Here is a 17,390-nt window from a genome sequence, read left to right as displayed (position 1 = left end):
TATCTAGAGTAGGAGGAGAAATGAGCACAAGTCCTGCTAATGCAATGGAGTGTGTATGGATTAGTCAGTAACCCATCCGCTGCTCATCAGAGTAAGATGATTCCACTAACCTCCCCTTGCCCCCAAGCATGCAAACGGATGGGCAGTGATATGCTAACCATCATGATAGGGATGCTTTTAGCTGGTAGATATTCCCCCACAGCTGCAGGAAGTGAGACACTTCCTTGCTAATAATCTGGGTCCCAGGCTTTCATGTGAAAGTGCAAACTGACTTGAGTCTCTCCAGCAGATGGGGGAGGGGTTTTGTAGCATGTGTGTCTGTGGGGTTTTTCGTGTGTTTTTGAAGTCAGGTGATCTGTGTTAAACCTCTCTTCATTTTGACTTTCAGAGAAGACTGGGAAGGTGCTGGGGGAATTCTGCCAGTTTTATGAGGAACAGTATGGAGTCGCGCTCTTCAACAGCATCCGGTATGAAATTGAGGGCAACGGAGGGCCGCAGTCCCAGCTGCTCCACCGCAAGGTAAGGGAGAGGTGCCTCTGAGGATTGCCCTGTCCTGGGATCTCAGGCTCAGCTCTGCTCCAGATGCCGGCTTGGGTTACTGCTCTGCAGTATTAAATACTCCCTGCGACATCTTCGTGCCCAGACCTGAATGCAGAAATGGGGATGGGCCACAAAACGGATCCAGATTCGGTGTTGAAGGAGATTTAGCTCTTGGGTGCGTGCCCAGATGTACTTGAAAGGTGGGCTCACGGGGATGGGAGGCAGATGCCTTGGGCCAGTCTGGTGCCCGGAGTGTCAGCAATGATGCATTTGTGCAGTGCTGTGAGAACAGGCCTTCCTGGTGGGGATCCAGTGTGAGATCCGGGAGAAAGCTGGAGGGGAAAATTCCACCTCTATAGTGGGGAAAGGCCAAGTTCTTCCAGCAATTCAAGCCAAACAGGGGCTGTGGAGTTGAACCCTTGTGCTTACGGGAGGCGTGTTAAAGGGGGGCACGGCAAGCAGGCAATCCCACTGGAGGTGGTTGAAGCTCTAGGGGAGCAGAACCTTCTAGCTTTAGAACTTCTGGGACTCCTGCTCCAGGCCAGGAGCTGGTACAGGCCCTTCACCCCGCAGCTTGGCTCTTGCCCAAGTTCCAGCGTTGGCTTTTCCTTCCCAAGTGAGTCAAGTGACTTAAATGCGGCTTTGTGCAATGTGAGTCATTTCCCCTGACCACAGAGGGAGTGAATGGGCTCCCTGGAGAAAGGCAGGAGGTGCCGTGCACTGCAGCCCCACCTTGCCTTTCACTGGACTCCCTTGTGTGTCTAACTCCTAATGCCCATTGTAGCTCCACACTGCCGATATGGAGCAGCACAGACACCTTGCCTGAGGTGCCACAGACATTCGAGGGAGTGAGCTCTGGGAGGATAGGTATATCTGTGAGAGAATTTCCATTTGCATAGATGCTGGCGGTTTTGCGTCCAGAAGCGTGCTCCCTGCAACACGGGGCTAGGGACGAGCGCTTCAGAGATTGGATCCTTACATGGATAACGAGAATGTGACGTTACAGCTGCTGCTAACAGATTTGGGAAGGGATGTTAAATATCCTGTTTCAGGGCACAAGTCAATCTCCCGAACTTGGGGATTAGGAGACCTAATGCTGGGGAGACAGATTCTCCCATTTGACCCCGAAGTAGGCAGTAAACCTTCTTCTGAGGCATGTGCTACTGGCCAGCGTCAGACAGGTGCTGGACCAGACGGACATTGGGTCTGACTAAGTATGCAAATTCCTATATTCAGAGCATAGCCTGCCATCAGTTCCTTCCGGCCTCCCATCCCCCTCATGTAAAACCATGCTCCTGCTTTTCCAGTTTCCAGATGCAAATGTATCTAGTCAAAGCGCTGGAGATTGAAGCAAGAAGCATTGAACACCTTGCCCCTGCCTCTACTTACTAGCTTATTATTCTATAGGTCACACTGAAATGAGCCAACAGCTAAAGAGTTAACCCAGGCATGTACTAGAGCACAAAGTTAATTAGCATAGCTAATGTGCGGTGTGCAATAGGCTAGGAGGACCTAGGTACAGTCTAAAATGAATGCATTATTGCAATTGGTAGTAGTCTGACTGGAGTCTGGGCCTTGCTCAGAGGCACTTCTGATCAACACACAACTACTGATGCATGGATTGATTTGTACTGCGGTAGCACTGAGTCGTCAGTCATGGGCCCATTGTGCTAGGTGCTGTACAAACACAATAAAAAACATCCCTGTTCCAAAGCACTTGCAGTCCAAGTAGATGAAGCCTAGACCCTGCAGAGACTGGGCAAACTGACCAGATGGTTTAATCTCAAGCATCATGAGTTCCATCTCTCATGCTAAGTTAGCAACAGGAAGGTTTCAGAAACTTCCGGAGTATAGACACCCTTGTGATGTTTGTTGCTGATGGGTATAGTGGATAGGGTCACATCCTCCTCTTTGGGCTGCTGCCCGAGACTGAATCTTGGAGACCTTTAAGATTCAAGCTGAGTTTACATTGTTTCTGCTCTGGCTGATATTTTTCCAGGGTGGGGAGGAGCATTTGGGTTTCAATTCTTCACCAGTTCAGTGGAGCCACTCATCCTGTCTGCAGCTCAGACCTGTTCCCACTGAATGTGAACTTCAACCATAAACAACGAGCCAGAGACAGGAAATACCAGGCTGTGCGAGGTTGGAAGCCTTTGGTTAGAAGAGGGAAGGGAAATCACTCCTGGGCCTATAATTAGGCTGGGAAGGATTAGTTTTGATTTCAACTGATACTTAGAAATGAGTATCCATATTAGTCTGTCTGACTCTTTTACTAGCAGGAAACAAACCAGACCCTCAGATATGATGTTTGGAAGTGGAGTTTCAGAAGCCGAATTGCACTGGATAATGCTATTTGAGGAGAGCATTTAGGTCGTGCTCGCTTGGTAGATTTAATTACCAGCAAGCATGGGCACCGCTTGTCTATCTTTAACGTCCCCTCGGTAAATTTCACTTACCTGTCACCCATTTAGATTCGAATACTTCCAAGACTGACTGTAACAACCATGGGAGGGTGGTGGGGAAGAATGGGTATGGGGGAGGAGGGGGGAATTTCTACTCAGGATAAGATCACTCTAACAAGAATGGCTCTGTGTTGCAAGAATCGGCTGGCTCCAGAAGAGCTGGCTCTGCTCTAGCTCTGGCCCCAGGTGGGTTAAGCTGTTTCTGTTAGAAACTTCTGCCCATTGCTCACATGACTGAGCACCATCCCTCTGCCAGTGCATAGATGCCGCTGCTCAGGATGGTGCTGTACGAACACATGGGAGAGCCGTGGACTTCGCGGGGACCCCAGGAGAGCTTGGCCAGCAGCTTCCGAGTTCTAGCCTGAAATAAGATTAGGGTGTGATGGTCTGGACTCTGGGGCCAATTGTGCCACTCTATCTAAGTTGGGACTGCCAGGGAGAAGATGCTCAAAGCACAGGACTGTGGGTCGGAGGATCTGGGGATCTTTCCTTTTTCTCTGCCACAGACTTGCTGTGTGACCTTGGGCAAATCTCTCTCCCGCTCTGTGCCACTTTCCCCATGTGGTAAAGTGGGGGAGAACAGCCTCATGGGGGCGTTTGAGGCCTATTTACATGGTACCTTCCCTCCAAGGAACCTCCAAGCGCTTCACAACTAGTCATGAAAGGGCGGAGTATGCATTAAGCATGGCTTGTGCTCTGGGCCTGGAAAGCGAGTTACCGTTGTGGCAAACTGCAGCAGCTTTGAACTATCTGGTTACTGTCTTGAAAGTTTCTTTTGTAATGGTAGTTCGCCCAAGTGAACGCTCAATGGGAAAGGGCTCTGCTGGGGCTGAGTTCCCCTTCCACAGCAGTGCTCCACATGAGAGCCTGTTTAGAGACCATTAAGTCTGGCACAAGTCGCAGCCTCTGCTGTAAACACTTTGATGTGTGTTTGTGTATTTTATTTATACCGAGCTTCCTTCTGGGGAGGCGCTCTGGGATTCTTCCTTCACTCCAGGACAGGTCCTTCCTGAGCCCACCACAGCCACTCTGCAGCCGCGAAATGAGGATGTTCCAGAACAAAATGAAGCACGTGGCTTGATACCTTTGTAGCCCTGCCAGCCCGGTGCTCCGGCTCTGGGACACTTGTTCGGCCACCTCGGCTGCCAGCCCAGCCCACGTGCCGACACCTGCTCTCCATGGCACTGCAGGAGATCCTGAGGGCTGCTTCTTTCTTCTCTCGCCATTCAGTTAGTGCCAGCCACCTTTCTTCGTCTTGTTGTAACAGCGCTGTTCATGCAAGAGCCTCCTTCTCTGCAGCCAGACCGCCTTCCGGTCCAGAACAGTCGCCTCAGAGAGTCAGAAGAGTGACCCGATACATCTATTGTAACTTCACATCGCTGCTGGAAACCTCTCTTCTCCCTGGCCTGTGCCTCTTCGTTTACCCCTCCCTCTGTTCTCATCGCCTGGCTGGCAGTCGGGTATTTGCGATGGCTCTGTATAGCGCTTGGAGGCACAGCGTTCTTGATGGGAATGATCAGAAACTCGCTGTCAATATTGGGGAGCTCTCATAAGGGAAGGGGAGGCTGGTGGGGCTAGTCTGGCCATTGGTGTTGGCATGGGGGGCCTTGTACCCATCAGCGCATGCAGCGGTGCAGGTGAGAACAGGGATGTGGCAGTGCAGCCTTGCTAGGTAATGGTAACTCCAAGGCATGCCCAGAGGATCATGCACGCAGCTGCTGTCCCAATGAACAGGCCTTATGTTCTTGAGTCCCGTTCCAGCACGTGTCTCCACAGGAGCTGGATTCGGATCTAGAGGTGGGCCCCAAGTGGGTTAAGTAACTTCTCTGAATGCCTACACCCTCTTGCGCATGCTTGTCCATGTGGCAGGAAAGGGGGAATGCTGGGGTCTCTGGGGAGAGCTCCCAATGCTGGTTAACTGGCAAAGTGCAGCACCGGGAGGTGAGAGCGAATGGGGTGCAGACAGGGAGCCCAGTCAGGGATGCTGGGCTCAGGGAACCAAAGGCACCCCGCTTTCTTGTTACAAGATAACTTCCCTGACTGGGTCTACAGTTGCCTCTTTTCCCTAAGATTTCCAGCCGCTGCTGTTACCAGTGCTGCCCTGCCGATGGGAACTCTACCATAGGCAAGGCCTTTTACCCAGCAAGTCCTCCGGCTTTCCTGAGAGCCGGTTTTGTAAGCTCTTTGAGGCTGAGACTGTCACTAAGTGTGTACAGCACCTAGCACAATGGGGCCTGACTTCAATTAGAGGCCGCTAGGTGCTACCGTAACAAAGGCTCAATAATAGATGGCATGATGATCGCTAAACGCCTGCTGCTTTTGGAGCCTTGTTCCTCTATCATGCTCACCGCTGGAGTTGTGATGGTGGGGAAAGTCTAGGATGGGCAAGACAACTGTATGCTCTACCCTTGAGCGCGAGAGAGAGACCAAGCAACTAGCATGCTAGTAGAATTCACCAGCCTTTCACTGATTCTGATATGGGGTGAAGAGAGCTGAGGCTGGGTTTGGATCATGGTGAAGGAGGAGTTGGTGTGTTTTTGTTTTTGTTTTTGTTTTTTTTGTAGGATCCCAAAGTTCTTCATAAGCGCTGAGTCCAATTTTGATCAGGTTTATGTTGGTGTAAAGTCTCCACAAAAGTCTATGGAGTTACACCAGTGAGAGAGATCAGAACTGAACCCCAAATAAGCACATAGTGCTGAATGTCCAGTGCTGTAATGCAGCCACCTCTGGGGTGGAGGACAACCACCTAATGGCAAACTGTACACCATCTCATGGGGAAAGGGAACATCTAGCCCAGGTAACTCAGGCACACCCCTACTCTTATGGAAAATGTTGTGGCATCTTCTATGTTGGGTGTAGAGCAGATGAGACACTCGCGTAACCTGTGTGGTATGCATCCAGCTCTGGGTGTTAGCCTGTCCCATAGCAGCATGGATGTCACAATAGAGGGTGGTGCAGGTGCAGGTTACAGTCCACGCAGTGGATGTGTTAAGCAAAATAAATGGGGGATGAATGAGATCCCTGTGAGGAATGGGGCCCTGGAATTCACAATGAGTGCTGGGTGCATCACCAAGACGCGGATACATCCAACCCTCCCAGTGAGTGCCGCTTAAAGGTTGCCTGTGTCATAAATCCCAGTTAGCGGCTGTGGAATGTCTGAGAACTGGAAGCGAGTCGCAGAGGTCAGGGACATGGTGTAACTTTAAAACTAGATGATTATATAAATAGGACATTCCCCTGCTGAGCTGCTGTGGGGAAATCAGTTTAGCTTCTCCTGGACGCTGCGAAACCTCCTGCCACCCAGCCATACCAGGTTCCAGAGTTGATTGTTGGCTTGCAGAGCCAAATCTTTGGCCTGATCCTGAATGGTGCTGAGTAGCCATCACTTTCATTGACTCCAGGTGCAGGAAGATCAACCCCCGGTACTTGGAGCAGGGTATGCGATCAGCTCTTCCTATGCTGGGGGCAGAATAGTCAGGGCTCACACCCACAGTCGGGGCCAGGTTCGTTGGCACACTGGGTGCTGAGCACTCCCTCCAATCTGGCCCTGACTGGAGGTGCTGAGCCCTTGGAACTCTGGCCCCCACATGTTTGAACCACTTGCTTGCTTCGGGAAAGGCTGGCTTGCGGCTGTGACTTGGCTTCGTTAGTCACCTGGTTCTATTCTGAAGGAGCGCCGCAAGGATGGGACCCCTCCAGGAAGCAAGAGGCTTTGGTTCACGAACAAACCCTCCGTTCTTCCTGCCAGGCACCCATAGGAGCAATTAAAGTTTCTCAGTGCTGTCCGTCTCTCAGCCTGCTTTTGATATCCATGGCTGGGCAGCCTGCCAGAATGACGGTGTCCCTGCTTAATGAGGCCCTGTGGATTAATGTGTCTCTCGTTGACACCAAGGCCTTGCTAAATGGAAATTGCAAGGAAAGGGGTGGAGAAGGGAGTGAAGCTGAGCAGTCATATTGTGAGCTTGTAACTTGCCTTTTAAATTCAGATTAACTCTGAGATCTCTGCTCAGTATCTCTGATTGTGTGTGTGTCGGGGGGGGGGGGGGGAGGGAGAGGAGCATAACTGGCAGACAGTGTTTGCCTGAAACCCTTTTCAGGAAGGCGGGGTGTGAAGTGGCTTTTGCTGACTCATCAGGGCAGGTGGTTTATTACCTCATCTGGATAATAAAGGAGTGAGGATCTAGGGTATGAGCTGAGCGGTCCTAAGGGAGGAACCCTAGGAGCAGTCGGGGCAGGAGGTTTGAGCCAAATACGCAGAGATAAAATTTATGAAGCCAATCCCCAGCAAGGGAGTGAGTTTGGACTCTGCATATTCTGTCCTGTATTTGCAGAGCAGGTGGGAAAAAGTATCCGCCCCTAAGTGGAAAACGATGCAAGACGTGCTGAACGTGCCATGTAAAAGTAGATGGGTAGGGGGATTGCAGTTTGAGAGCAGGACTTCTCAGGACTCTGACCTGGTTTCCTTTAGAGACGGGCTAAAGCCATGGCTACTGTGCCCTGCCCACCCAGAATGCTGCACGTAATGTTCATAAACAGAACAGATTGCAGCTGGCTTCATCTTTTAATACAGAGGTGCAGCCTATGGATACTACAGGTTCCAGCCTGCAATGATCAGTCTTGATTCAATAGGCATTTCACCCCGGTCACAGTTGGAACGCCGTACACTGTGCCTTATAATGTTCGTGGGCCACTGTTCTGTATTAAAGATGTTGTCTCGTGGCATTTCAGTTCCTGACTGGGGATGTGCTGTAATTGTCTCCCTTTATCACACAAGCCCCTAAAAATCAACTGCACTACAGAGAGCTGGACTTGTTGGGGTCCCTGCAGAGCCCCAGTGCACAGCTGTAGTCGTTGCTGCTGTTGGCTGTTTGCCTAGACTGCTTGACTCCATGTGTCTGAGGATTTGGGACCAGTGATGGCAACTTGTGGGCAAGGGGGTGCAGAGAAAGTAGCCAACCTGGGAGCTGGACAAGCTCAGCTATTGGCAACATGAGATGCTACGAAACCCTGCGCCACGCTGCAGATCTGATGAACGCCGCTCAGGCCTCCCTAGTAATCCAGGAGTTACTCCCTTGTATCTAGATCTTAGAGACACTTTACAAATATCGGCAAGCCAGCCTCGCCCTGCTTGTATTGTAATGGATGATGGGAAACTGAGCAGAAGCAACGTGTGCCCAGATGCTGTGTGCATGCGAGTGCTTGTGTGCTGTGGGTGCCAGACCGACTGTGCTCACTAACAAATGAATAAATACCGCTTCTCTTGCTGTCCCTTTTCCGCCTCCTTGCTTGCAATCTGTCTCTAAAGGCGATATCACCTGACTGCTCTTATCCCCTCTGCCCTGGGGAAATTCCCTTGCTGAATCTCTGACCTCTCTCTCCAGAACGCCCTTGACAAGCCGATGTCTTTTTTTTTTACTTCACAACCTGGCTTTCCCTTCTGGCTCATACTGGGATGGGGAGAAACTCGTTAATGGTGGTTGGATTTTAGGATTATGGGTCGTAGGAGTTAAGAGAATGAGGAAGCTCTTGATCATGCGGGGTCTAGTCCCCCTGCAATATACTGAAAACAGACCTAGGAAGGCAGTAGCCAAGTAGTCCAAAGGGAAGTTCATGTCCTGTTTGCCTCTGGAAATTGCCTGCCTGGCCTGTGTTCCTGCTTTGACTGTGTGGAGATGTCCTGACTCAGGGTCAGAGGGCCCAGTCGGCAGTTTGGCCCGTAAGGCAGGTGAGCCCTCCACTGAAATCCTGCCAATGAGCTGTAAGCGCTCGCCAGAGGGCATGGCGTGTTGTCGTGCGGTGCCCGTTTCCAGCCCTTGGCAGAGTGGTGCAAACTGGAAAGCACAGGCGCACACTGGGCATGTCTAGATCCTGGCCCCTCTGGCACTTCCTGCTTAGGCAGAGATTCAGCAAGGTCTCCTCCGGTCTGCCCACACGCTCTCTCCATAAGAGGAAGCAAGACGTGGTGGTTAGAACCCAGGAGTGGACGTCGGGAGCTGCGTGTTCTATGTCTAACTCGGTGACTTTGGGCAAGTCTCTTAAGCAGGCTCTCTCTGCCTCAGTGTCCCCATCTTCAAACCTGGCTCACGCTGAAAATGCTGCCTGGCTCCGTGTTCGCAAAGTGCTTGGAGATCCTCGGAGGCCTCAATGTTTTGGGGGCATTTTTTAATAATTAAAATATCGAATTCTTCCTGACAAAGCAGAGAAATGAGTATCCCTGTAAAGCCAGTGAAGGGACCTGGATTCGATGATACTGGGGAGTGGGTGTGTTTGGACCTCCCCCACCCTAAATCCTTAAACATGATCTGCCCCCATTACTCAACCACACCCTCCACCAGCCTGCTTACATGGCTGGTGTCACCTCTGCCTCTTTCCCTCCCCTGTTCCTGGTGTGTGTAACTCTGTCCATTATGACAGTCCATGGACTACCTCCTGCAAGATAATGTGCTCATTCTGGCCGGGGGCGAGGGGTAGAGGGATGTCAGGCCCCTGGAGTCTCCTGCATCACGTGTGAAATACCACAAAAGTATGACAGGTTTCAGAGTAGCAGCCATGTTAGTCTGTATCCGCAAAAAGAACAAGAGGACTTGTGGCACCTTAGAGACTAACCGATTTATTTGAGCATAAGCTTTCGTGAGCTACAACTCACTTAATCAGAAGTATGTAAAAAGTATGTAAAGGGTTCTGTTAACGGGCTGCAGCCCCTCTTGAGTAATTATGGTAACTGGCAGCTGCAGGAAGGCAGATCAATTATCCTTCAGCTGTTTGCAGCAGCCCATTGTTTGTTGGTTTGTTTTTTATCAAATAAGCTTGGTGTTCCAGCTGATCCCCTGCTCTCCTGAATGTAAACTATCAAAGCACATAATTGCGGTGCTGTCTTGCTGCCCAGGGACAAATGCCCAGCCAGCCAGACACTCCATGGAATAACTTGCACTTATCTAGGGCCTTTGATCCCTCAGGATCCCAGAGCACTTGAACTATGTATGTGCTTGGCTGGGTCAGTTGGGGCAGGGGGGAAGTGGCGGCAAACTGGCGCTTGGCACGGGCAGGGGGACTGTTGGCCAAGGACCCCAGGGCAAATCTCTACTGTTACAGATGATGCTGTGAGATCATTCATGTGCATGCTCGGCAGGCAGGGATGCTGGTTTTAAGATGTCCTCTGAAGGATGTCTGCACCATGTGAACTGTGCTGATTCTCCTTTAGAAAGGAGGAGAGAGTTGAACTTGGGGTCCCAGGAAATCTGGGCATTCCAACCCCCTGTTGCTGGCCCCACTCCAGGCTACCAGGAGAGCGAGCTTGCTGTGATGTGGGGTGGCTGCTGTGGCTCACGACACGTTTAGGGAGACAGGAGTCGCTATTATGGAGTAATCCACTCCACATTAGCTATTCTGGTCCAACGTCCCTATATAGACAAGCCCTTGGTTATCGTCTATCACAGGTCACACCTCTGGCTTTTCATGACTTGGAGGCCACCACAGGAGGTGGTGGATTTGTTTTTTTGCTCTGAAATGAGGTGCTGTCTCGTGCTTGGGCATAGTGGACCGGGATCTGTGTCCCTGTAACTAGTAGCCACTGGAGTCTATGGACACTGACCGGCTATAACCGTGACTCACGTCCTGGGGTAGGGGTCAGTTTGTGCTGATTGCAGGGGCTGCTGTTAGTGGTCTCCTACTATAATCCCAGGAGGACCAGTGATTTAAATGGGCTGTGACTACTTTAAAAGCGGGTGTCCAGAATTATGGGGTTGCAATAGAATATGCTCGTCCCAATACCTGCATGGGGGTGTGAGGGATCTTGTTCTGAGCGTGTATGCAGTCAATGGGGTGTTCTCGCTGAATATCCTATTGCATAGTCTATGTAGCAGGCCTTGGGTTTCTGTGTGCTTCTCTCCACCCTTGGGCTTTTAATCCTTGTTACTGTCTAAAACCCCACTTGTTTGCCTGATGATTAGCTTACCATTAACTTGACTTAACGTTTAATGGTTCTCACTACCCGCCCCCTCGAATTCGTCACCTCCTCAACTGTATTTTCTACTTGCACTTTTCTTCCAAGTACCTTGGAAAAGTAGAACTGCGTGATGCATTTTTTTTTAATTGAATTAGCCAGTCTATTTACTGTTGCTATAAAACGCTGGATAATGACCCTAGAGGGAATGTTGATTACTAAAGCAATCTCATGGATAGAGCAGGGGAGGGGGAAACCGGACTCCTGGGTTCTTTTTATGGCTCTGCCTTGGTCTAGCTGTGTGACCACAGGCAAGTCTGTCTAAGGGACACTATCAAGCTAACAATTACACTTTTATCTGAAAAGTTATACCTAGTATTGATACAGGCAACACCCAGGTTACTAGAACTGAAAGAAAAGGAGGACTTGTGGCACCTTAAAGACTAACCAATTTATTTGAGCATAAGCTTTCGTGAGCTACAGCTCATTTCATCTGATGCTCAAATAAATTGGTTAGTCTCTAAGGTGCCACAAGTCCTCCTTTTCTTTTTGCGAATACAAGACTAACACAGCTGCTACTCTAAGAACTGAAAGAGTGGAAGAAAACTCCTGTCTGTCTTGGTGGATGCTGACCTGTTTTTGCCCTGTATATTTTTCCACTCAGTTTGCCCTGTTTGTTCCCACTGGCATGAGACACACCTACAAGAAAGTTGCTTTTTAAAAAAAAAAAAAAAAATGGTAGCAGATGTGATACTTAGTGAATATATTCAAAGGCTGGGGAGAGAAAAAGATTGTTAGCAGCAGTAGGATCCAAGTTGGTGGTGTGTTATGCATCTGAATGGTGGTCCAGTGGTTAGGGTGCTAGCTAGAGACCCTGGTTCATATCCCTCCTCTGCCACAGACTTTAGACAAGTCACTGAGGTTATGTCTACACTGCAGTGTAAGCTCAGGGTTTGAACTGAGGCTCAAGTGTAACGCTGCCCCCCGCCCCCCTTTCTGGCTACACACACATTCCTCTAACTCGGGGTCCAAGCCTTAATCAAGCTGGGACCCAGGAGTCAAACCCTATTGCTTTGCAGTGTAAATACAGCCCCACTGGACTCATGCTCTGGGAGTCTGCCAAAAGTATCCCACCATCCCATGGACCAACTTTTTGTCCTCTGGACAGTCAAGTTTTCTCATGTTGCACCACGAACTAAGGGCTAGAGCTACCAGATTTTTTGGAGGACGCTTAGGAAGTCTGGGATAAGGGTGACTGGACTTGGGCCTGCGTAATGCAATGTAGATACTGGAGCCCCAGGTTGGGACCCAGGGTTCAACGCTTCCTAACCTGTGGTTACAAATGAGCGTAGATGATCAAGCCCTAGGTTAACAAACCCATGATCTGCTAACTTGAGTTCTACCTCTGGGCTTACGTTGCAGTGTAGACGTACCCTAACAGTGATCCCTCACTGTAGGGTTAACTTGGGTGATCAGCAACTGAGTTAGCCTAGTTTAGGTGTGAGCAACCCCACTGCAAAGCCGTGTCAGTTACTGCATCCTCACCGGTGCTATGCTTCCCCATGTGTCACTAGGACTGCTGGAGGTATATCCCATGGTGCTTTGTGCTGCAGTCAGATGGGCTGCTGTATGATTCTTTCCAAGTGAATTGTGGGAGGACTTGTTTGTCCTTCTGGACGCAAGGGGGGGCATTGTGGGAAGGCGTTGGTGGATTATCAGCATTCAAATGGCTTAGCCTGAGTCCTCGCCGCAAAGTGGGTGCGTCGCTGCCAGCCAGAGTGAAAGTGGAACCTGAGCTCTAGCCCACGCCCCCGGCCAGGCCAGCTAGCCTGCTTAAAAGCACCACTAAACTCAGATGAGAGGTTTTTTGTGTATGGCAGGAGCCTGAGTTAACGCTGCAATGAAAACATATCCTTAGTCTTTGTGCCTCCGCTTCCCATCTGAAATATTGCAGGGGGAAGGCCGAGTCTATGGATTTCGATCACTTATGCCTGTCTAATATCTCATAAATACTGATCCTTTTTGCTGACTTTCATTGCTGAGAACTTGGCTACAAGACTGAGAGAGAGAGAGAGAGAGATACTCTCCGCAAGAAGTGCTTTTTGCTCTTGTTTATATTCCGTGGGTCATAAAAATTCCCTTGAGACGTGAATTCTCTCAGACCATTAGGCAAGCCTGTGTTTGGGATCACAGAACAAGTTCTAACACACAGGAGCTTAGCTTAGAAAGTTGAAGGCCGCGTAGTCCAGTGGATGGGTCTTTGTACAGACTAGGACAGTGGTTCCCAAACTGGGTTTCGCAAAATGTTACAGGGGTTCTTGGGGGGGGGGGGGAATTCCCTAATGGTGGGTAGAGCTGTCCCCAGGGACTCCAGGCAGCATGGGGCCAGCAGCCCGGAGCTCCTGGACTTCCAAGAGCTAAGCAGATCAAAGCAAGCATATCTATCATACTGAAGAGATTTAAACACCAAGACTCCTTATAAGAAATGGAAAGGGAGGTGGATATTTTTTGCTGTTTTAAAAATTAAATAGGCAGCTGGTATTGTTTTTAAAATTATGATGAACAAATTTAAGGGTTTTTTGGGGTTTTTTTTTGTTTTTTTGTAACGTGCATTGTTTGCCTGGACTGCTCAAGACCTAAACGCTTGTGTACGAGGAACTCTTTAAGCTGGCTTCTTAAATCCCTTCATGCTGTTTCACATCTGATACTCCCTAATGAAACCTAAGAGCCTTGTCTTAGAACAGGCTTATTCAAGGTGATACAAGCTACGAAAGTGAGATCTTGGAAGAGTGTTGCCATTTTCATAATGTAATAAAAATACTGTAATGGTAAATAGTTAATAATAGTGTGTAATGAGCATGTCATAAAAACAAATTTTTATATTTCCAAGATCACTGCTTTTATAATTTATACTCCGGTAAAGGAGAAAATCCTTGGAAATATTCATTTTTAGGAGGGGGTTCATGAGACTTGACATTTTAGTGAAAGGGGTTCACAGGTTGTTAAACCACTGGACTAGGACAAGGATGACCTGACTCCTATTCCCACCACTGACCTGCTGTGTGACCCTAGGCCACTAACCTAATCTGTTCACCTCCAATGCTATGTATGCCTTATGCATTTAGATTATAAATCCTTCTGTGTAGGGTGTGACTGTTTCAGGGTACCCAGGATTGAGAGTCCCCTTGTTACCGCCCTGCCTCCAGCGAAAGGGCATCTTGCTTGTGCTTTGCTGGGCGTCAGCTCCCTGATACCACTAGCCTATTAGCCATGCAAGCACACTCGTCTGGGCTCTGCCAGCCCTCACTTTGCCTTACAGCTTAGCAATAGGTGCACCCCGGTCCCCGAGACCCTTTGAAGCGTTCCCCTGCGGTGTTCAGCCCCTTATCCATCCAACACGCTCAGAAATGCCAGGTCTGTGGTCCCCCTAGCTTGTGTGATTTATCTCCAGGTCATCACCTTGGTTGATATCCCAGCATTGCGATATATTGATAGTGAAAACCACAGGGTTATTGTCAAAGACTAAAGCGTCAGGAAATAATGAGTTGGAAACAAAGGGTTACTTATAAAACAAAATCATAACGTGCTTTCTAGAGACTAAACTTAACAAGTTACTCTCTTGTCTAAAGACAGGTTTCAGAGTAACAGCCGTGTTAGTCTGTATTCGCAAAAAGAAAAGGAGTACTTGTGGCACCTTAGAGACTAATCAATTTATTTGAGCATAAGCTTTCGTGAACTATAGCTCACTTCATCGGATGCATACTGTAGAAAGTACAGAAGATCTTTTTATACACACAAACCATGAAAAAATGGGTGTTTACCACTACAAAAGGTTTTCTCTTGTCTAAAGAAGCTTATCTCCCCCTGTGCTCGCTGCAGCATCTTCAACCAAGCTGTCTGAGAGCCTGTTTTCATGAATGAAAATGCACTGCCCCATTTACTTCCTAGGTGTAGGATGAAGGGTGTCATCTCTGTCATAGTCTGTGCTCGGAGACAGGAGAACATCCCGGGGCTTGTTTTGCCTCTGTGCTGCTTCCTTGTTGACTTCAATAACTTTATATAAATGGGACTCCACTGTCCTCGTTTACAATGTTTAATTTACATCTGAGAGACAAGTGAATAAACCTCAGAAAACGGGTTTCTCCACTTCTGCTGTGATAAGAATCTAAGAACGTCTTTTTAGTATATACACATAACTCCTCCTATAGTGTGTGTCTCTACATTTCACAAGAGAATCAATGACCAGTGTGACCCTGGCTTTCATTGAAAAACTCACATGACGTTCTTTGGTGAACCAAAATGTATGGACCTGAACCAGCATTTTCTTGTAATGTCCTTGCCAGTTGGCATTAAGGGGTTCGTGGGTCACATGGGGAGAGTTTCTTGCTATGTGCAGTGCCTGGCACCATAATACGTGATCTGTATTGGAGTCTAGGCACTACTGTGATACAGATCAATAAGTTGAATGCGCTTTGCTGGAGCAGGAGGGGGAATGTAACGAGCGTGAGGCTTCTGAAGGCAAGTGTGATGTCTGATGTGTTAGTTCGCACCTACTGGACTCTTCCAGCTCTTGGCTTTGGAGTATTTCTGCAGACTGAGAATCAAGAGACCTGGGTTCTAATCCTAGCTTTGCCATTGACCTGCTGTGTAACCTTGGGCAAGTCGCTTTGCCTCTCTGCCTCCACTTCCCTGTTTCTCAAAAATGAGAATCATGCTTACCTAGCTCTGGAGCTAACTAGAAAACGCCATGCAGAGAAGAGCTAAGCGTTTTTTTTGGCATGGGGCCAGAGGCCAGATCCCCAGCTGGCATATGAGGTTTGGCTCCCCTGAATTTGGTTTGTCTAACGTACCATCAATTCTCCTTCCTCCTCTGCTCACTGTGCTCTGTCTCCTGCTCTGTGCAGGTCCCCCTGGACGACCGCGTCATCATCTCGGGGAACCTCTTCCAGTACGTGGAGGAAAACAAGAAGTGGCGAAACCGCTTCAGTGTCGTGCCGCACAACTACGGCCTGGTCCTGTACGAGAACAAACTGGTGAGGCCCTCGCTGCTTCTCCACCCCTCTCCCCTTCGTGGTGGGTGGTGGTGTCCAGGAGGCGTGTTCAGCACAGGTGGTGCCTGCCAGGGAATGTACCCCTTAAAGGAGCTCTCCTCCTGTCAAGGAGTCTTCAGCAACAGCTGCTCAAACAGCTCTTGCACGTGAGTGACACTAAGCCAGTGTGCTCACTGCACTTAATGCTTCAAAGCAAGGCCTCCATGAGCACCTCCGGTGCCTCCAGTTGAGAAATGGACTTAAGTAGCCAGGCTGGAGTCACAGAGCTGGGGAACTAAAGGGAAGCTTTGAACAACTTCTTGGCTTCCTTTGGCTGCTGCACCAGTTGAAGGGCCATCCTGAGCTCTGGGGCGCTCCTTCGCCAATGGGGAAGGCTGAGCTTGAGACGTGGTGACCCCCTGATGCAGTAGAATTCCATGGAGCCCACTGACCTCCCGCATGGGACATCTCCTGCGGGGAGCAGTCTCTCATATTGCACTTCTGTGGGAGACCGTATCAAAAGACAACCGCTTCCTCTCCCCCATCACAATCCTCCAGCAAGGCTGCAGGCACCTGATTACCTTTCACACCAGTGAGTATCCCACATCCACAGCAGGTTCCCCATGCACACGCACCCACTTCACAAGAATCAGACGCTAGAAGTTCTGTATGGACAAGCCTTAGTGTATTAACCCCTGTCAAAAACAAGGGTGAGGAGCAAGGCACAGGTCCTGCTTAACAGGGTTTCAGAGACATGGGCTTGTTATGGATCCTGGTTTGAGCAGCTTTGGGAACCACTCCCACAGACTGACTCTCCTTCCTCTCTAGGCCTATGACAGAGGGATTCAGCCTCGAATAGTCCTCAACAGCGCTGGCTACAAAATCCTCACCTCGCTGGACCAGTATCTTGACCTTGTCAATAGCAGTTTACCAGGTAAGTCCACCCTGTTGATGACGTCCTCTCCCAGGTGCTCTGCACGTTCAGGTGCAAAGGGGGAGGGTGGGATAACGGAGGACTAGAACAGGTGATGTACGTCGGCCCCTCTGTTATACCAAGGTGGCTTACATGTGTGTTTTTTCCCTTCGTCTGCTATCCCCAAATACTTTCCAACATCTATAGGACAGGAGCTGGAGGCGGACGTGGATACATGTGATCTTGGTCCCCTTTTGTCCCTGTCGAACTCTCCTGGCTTCAGTGTTCTTCACTGGAAGGAACAGAGGAGCCAGAGAGGTGGCTCCAAAGTAAGTAGGGGGGAGACAAAGTGTAGGTAGGGAGGAGTGCAAACATCTGGTGTCCCTTGCTGTGCCATGAAGACATGAACACTCCTTTGCATGGCATGGGCTCCCTCCCACACAAGTGCCTTCTCGCCCTCCCTGGCTCCGCTCCTTGAAAATGCAGTTGGGATTATTTCCCTG

The 17,390-nt window shown here is 49.6% G+C and overlaps 1 protein-coding gene across 1 annotated transcript in view; it reads left to right on the top strand.

Moving 5' to 3' along the window:
* Window positions 1-17,390, top strand: part of NIBAN2 (niban apoptosis regulator 2) — a 95,993-nt gene that overhangs the window by 45,528 nt on the left and 33,075 nt on the right. The window contains exons 2-4 of the mRNA XM_074973503.1: window positions 389-519; window positions 15,849-15,977; window positions 16,803-16,908. Coding sequence (XP_074829604.1) covers window positions 389-519; window positions 15,849-15,977; window positions 16,803-16,908 — 366 coding nt within the window. The remainder of the gene's footprint in view (window positions 1-388; window positions 520-15,848; window positions 15,978-16,802; window positions 16,909-17,390) is intronic.

Source organism: Natator depressus, chromosome 16 (assembly GCF_965152275.1).
Source record: "Natator depressus isolate rNatDep1 chromosome 16, rNatDep2.hap1, whole genome shotgun sequence".
Lineage (NCBI taxonomy): Eukaryota > Metazoa > Chordata > Testudines > Cheloniidae > Natator > Natator depressus.
This window is presented reverse-complemented; position numbering and strand designations above follow the sequence as displayed.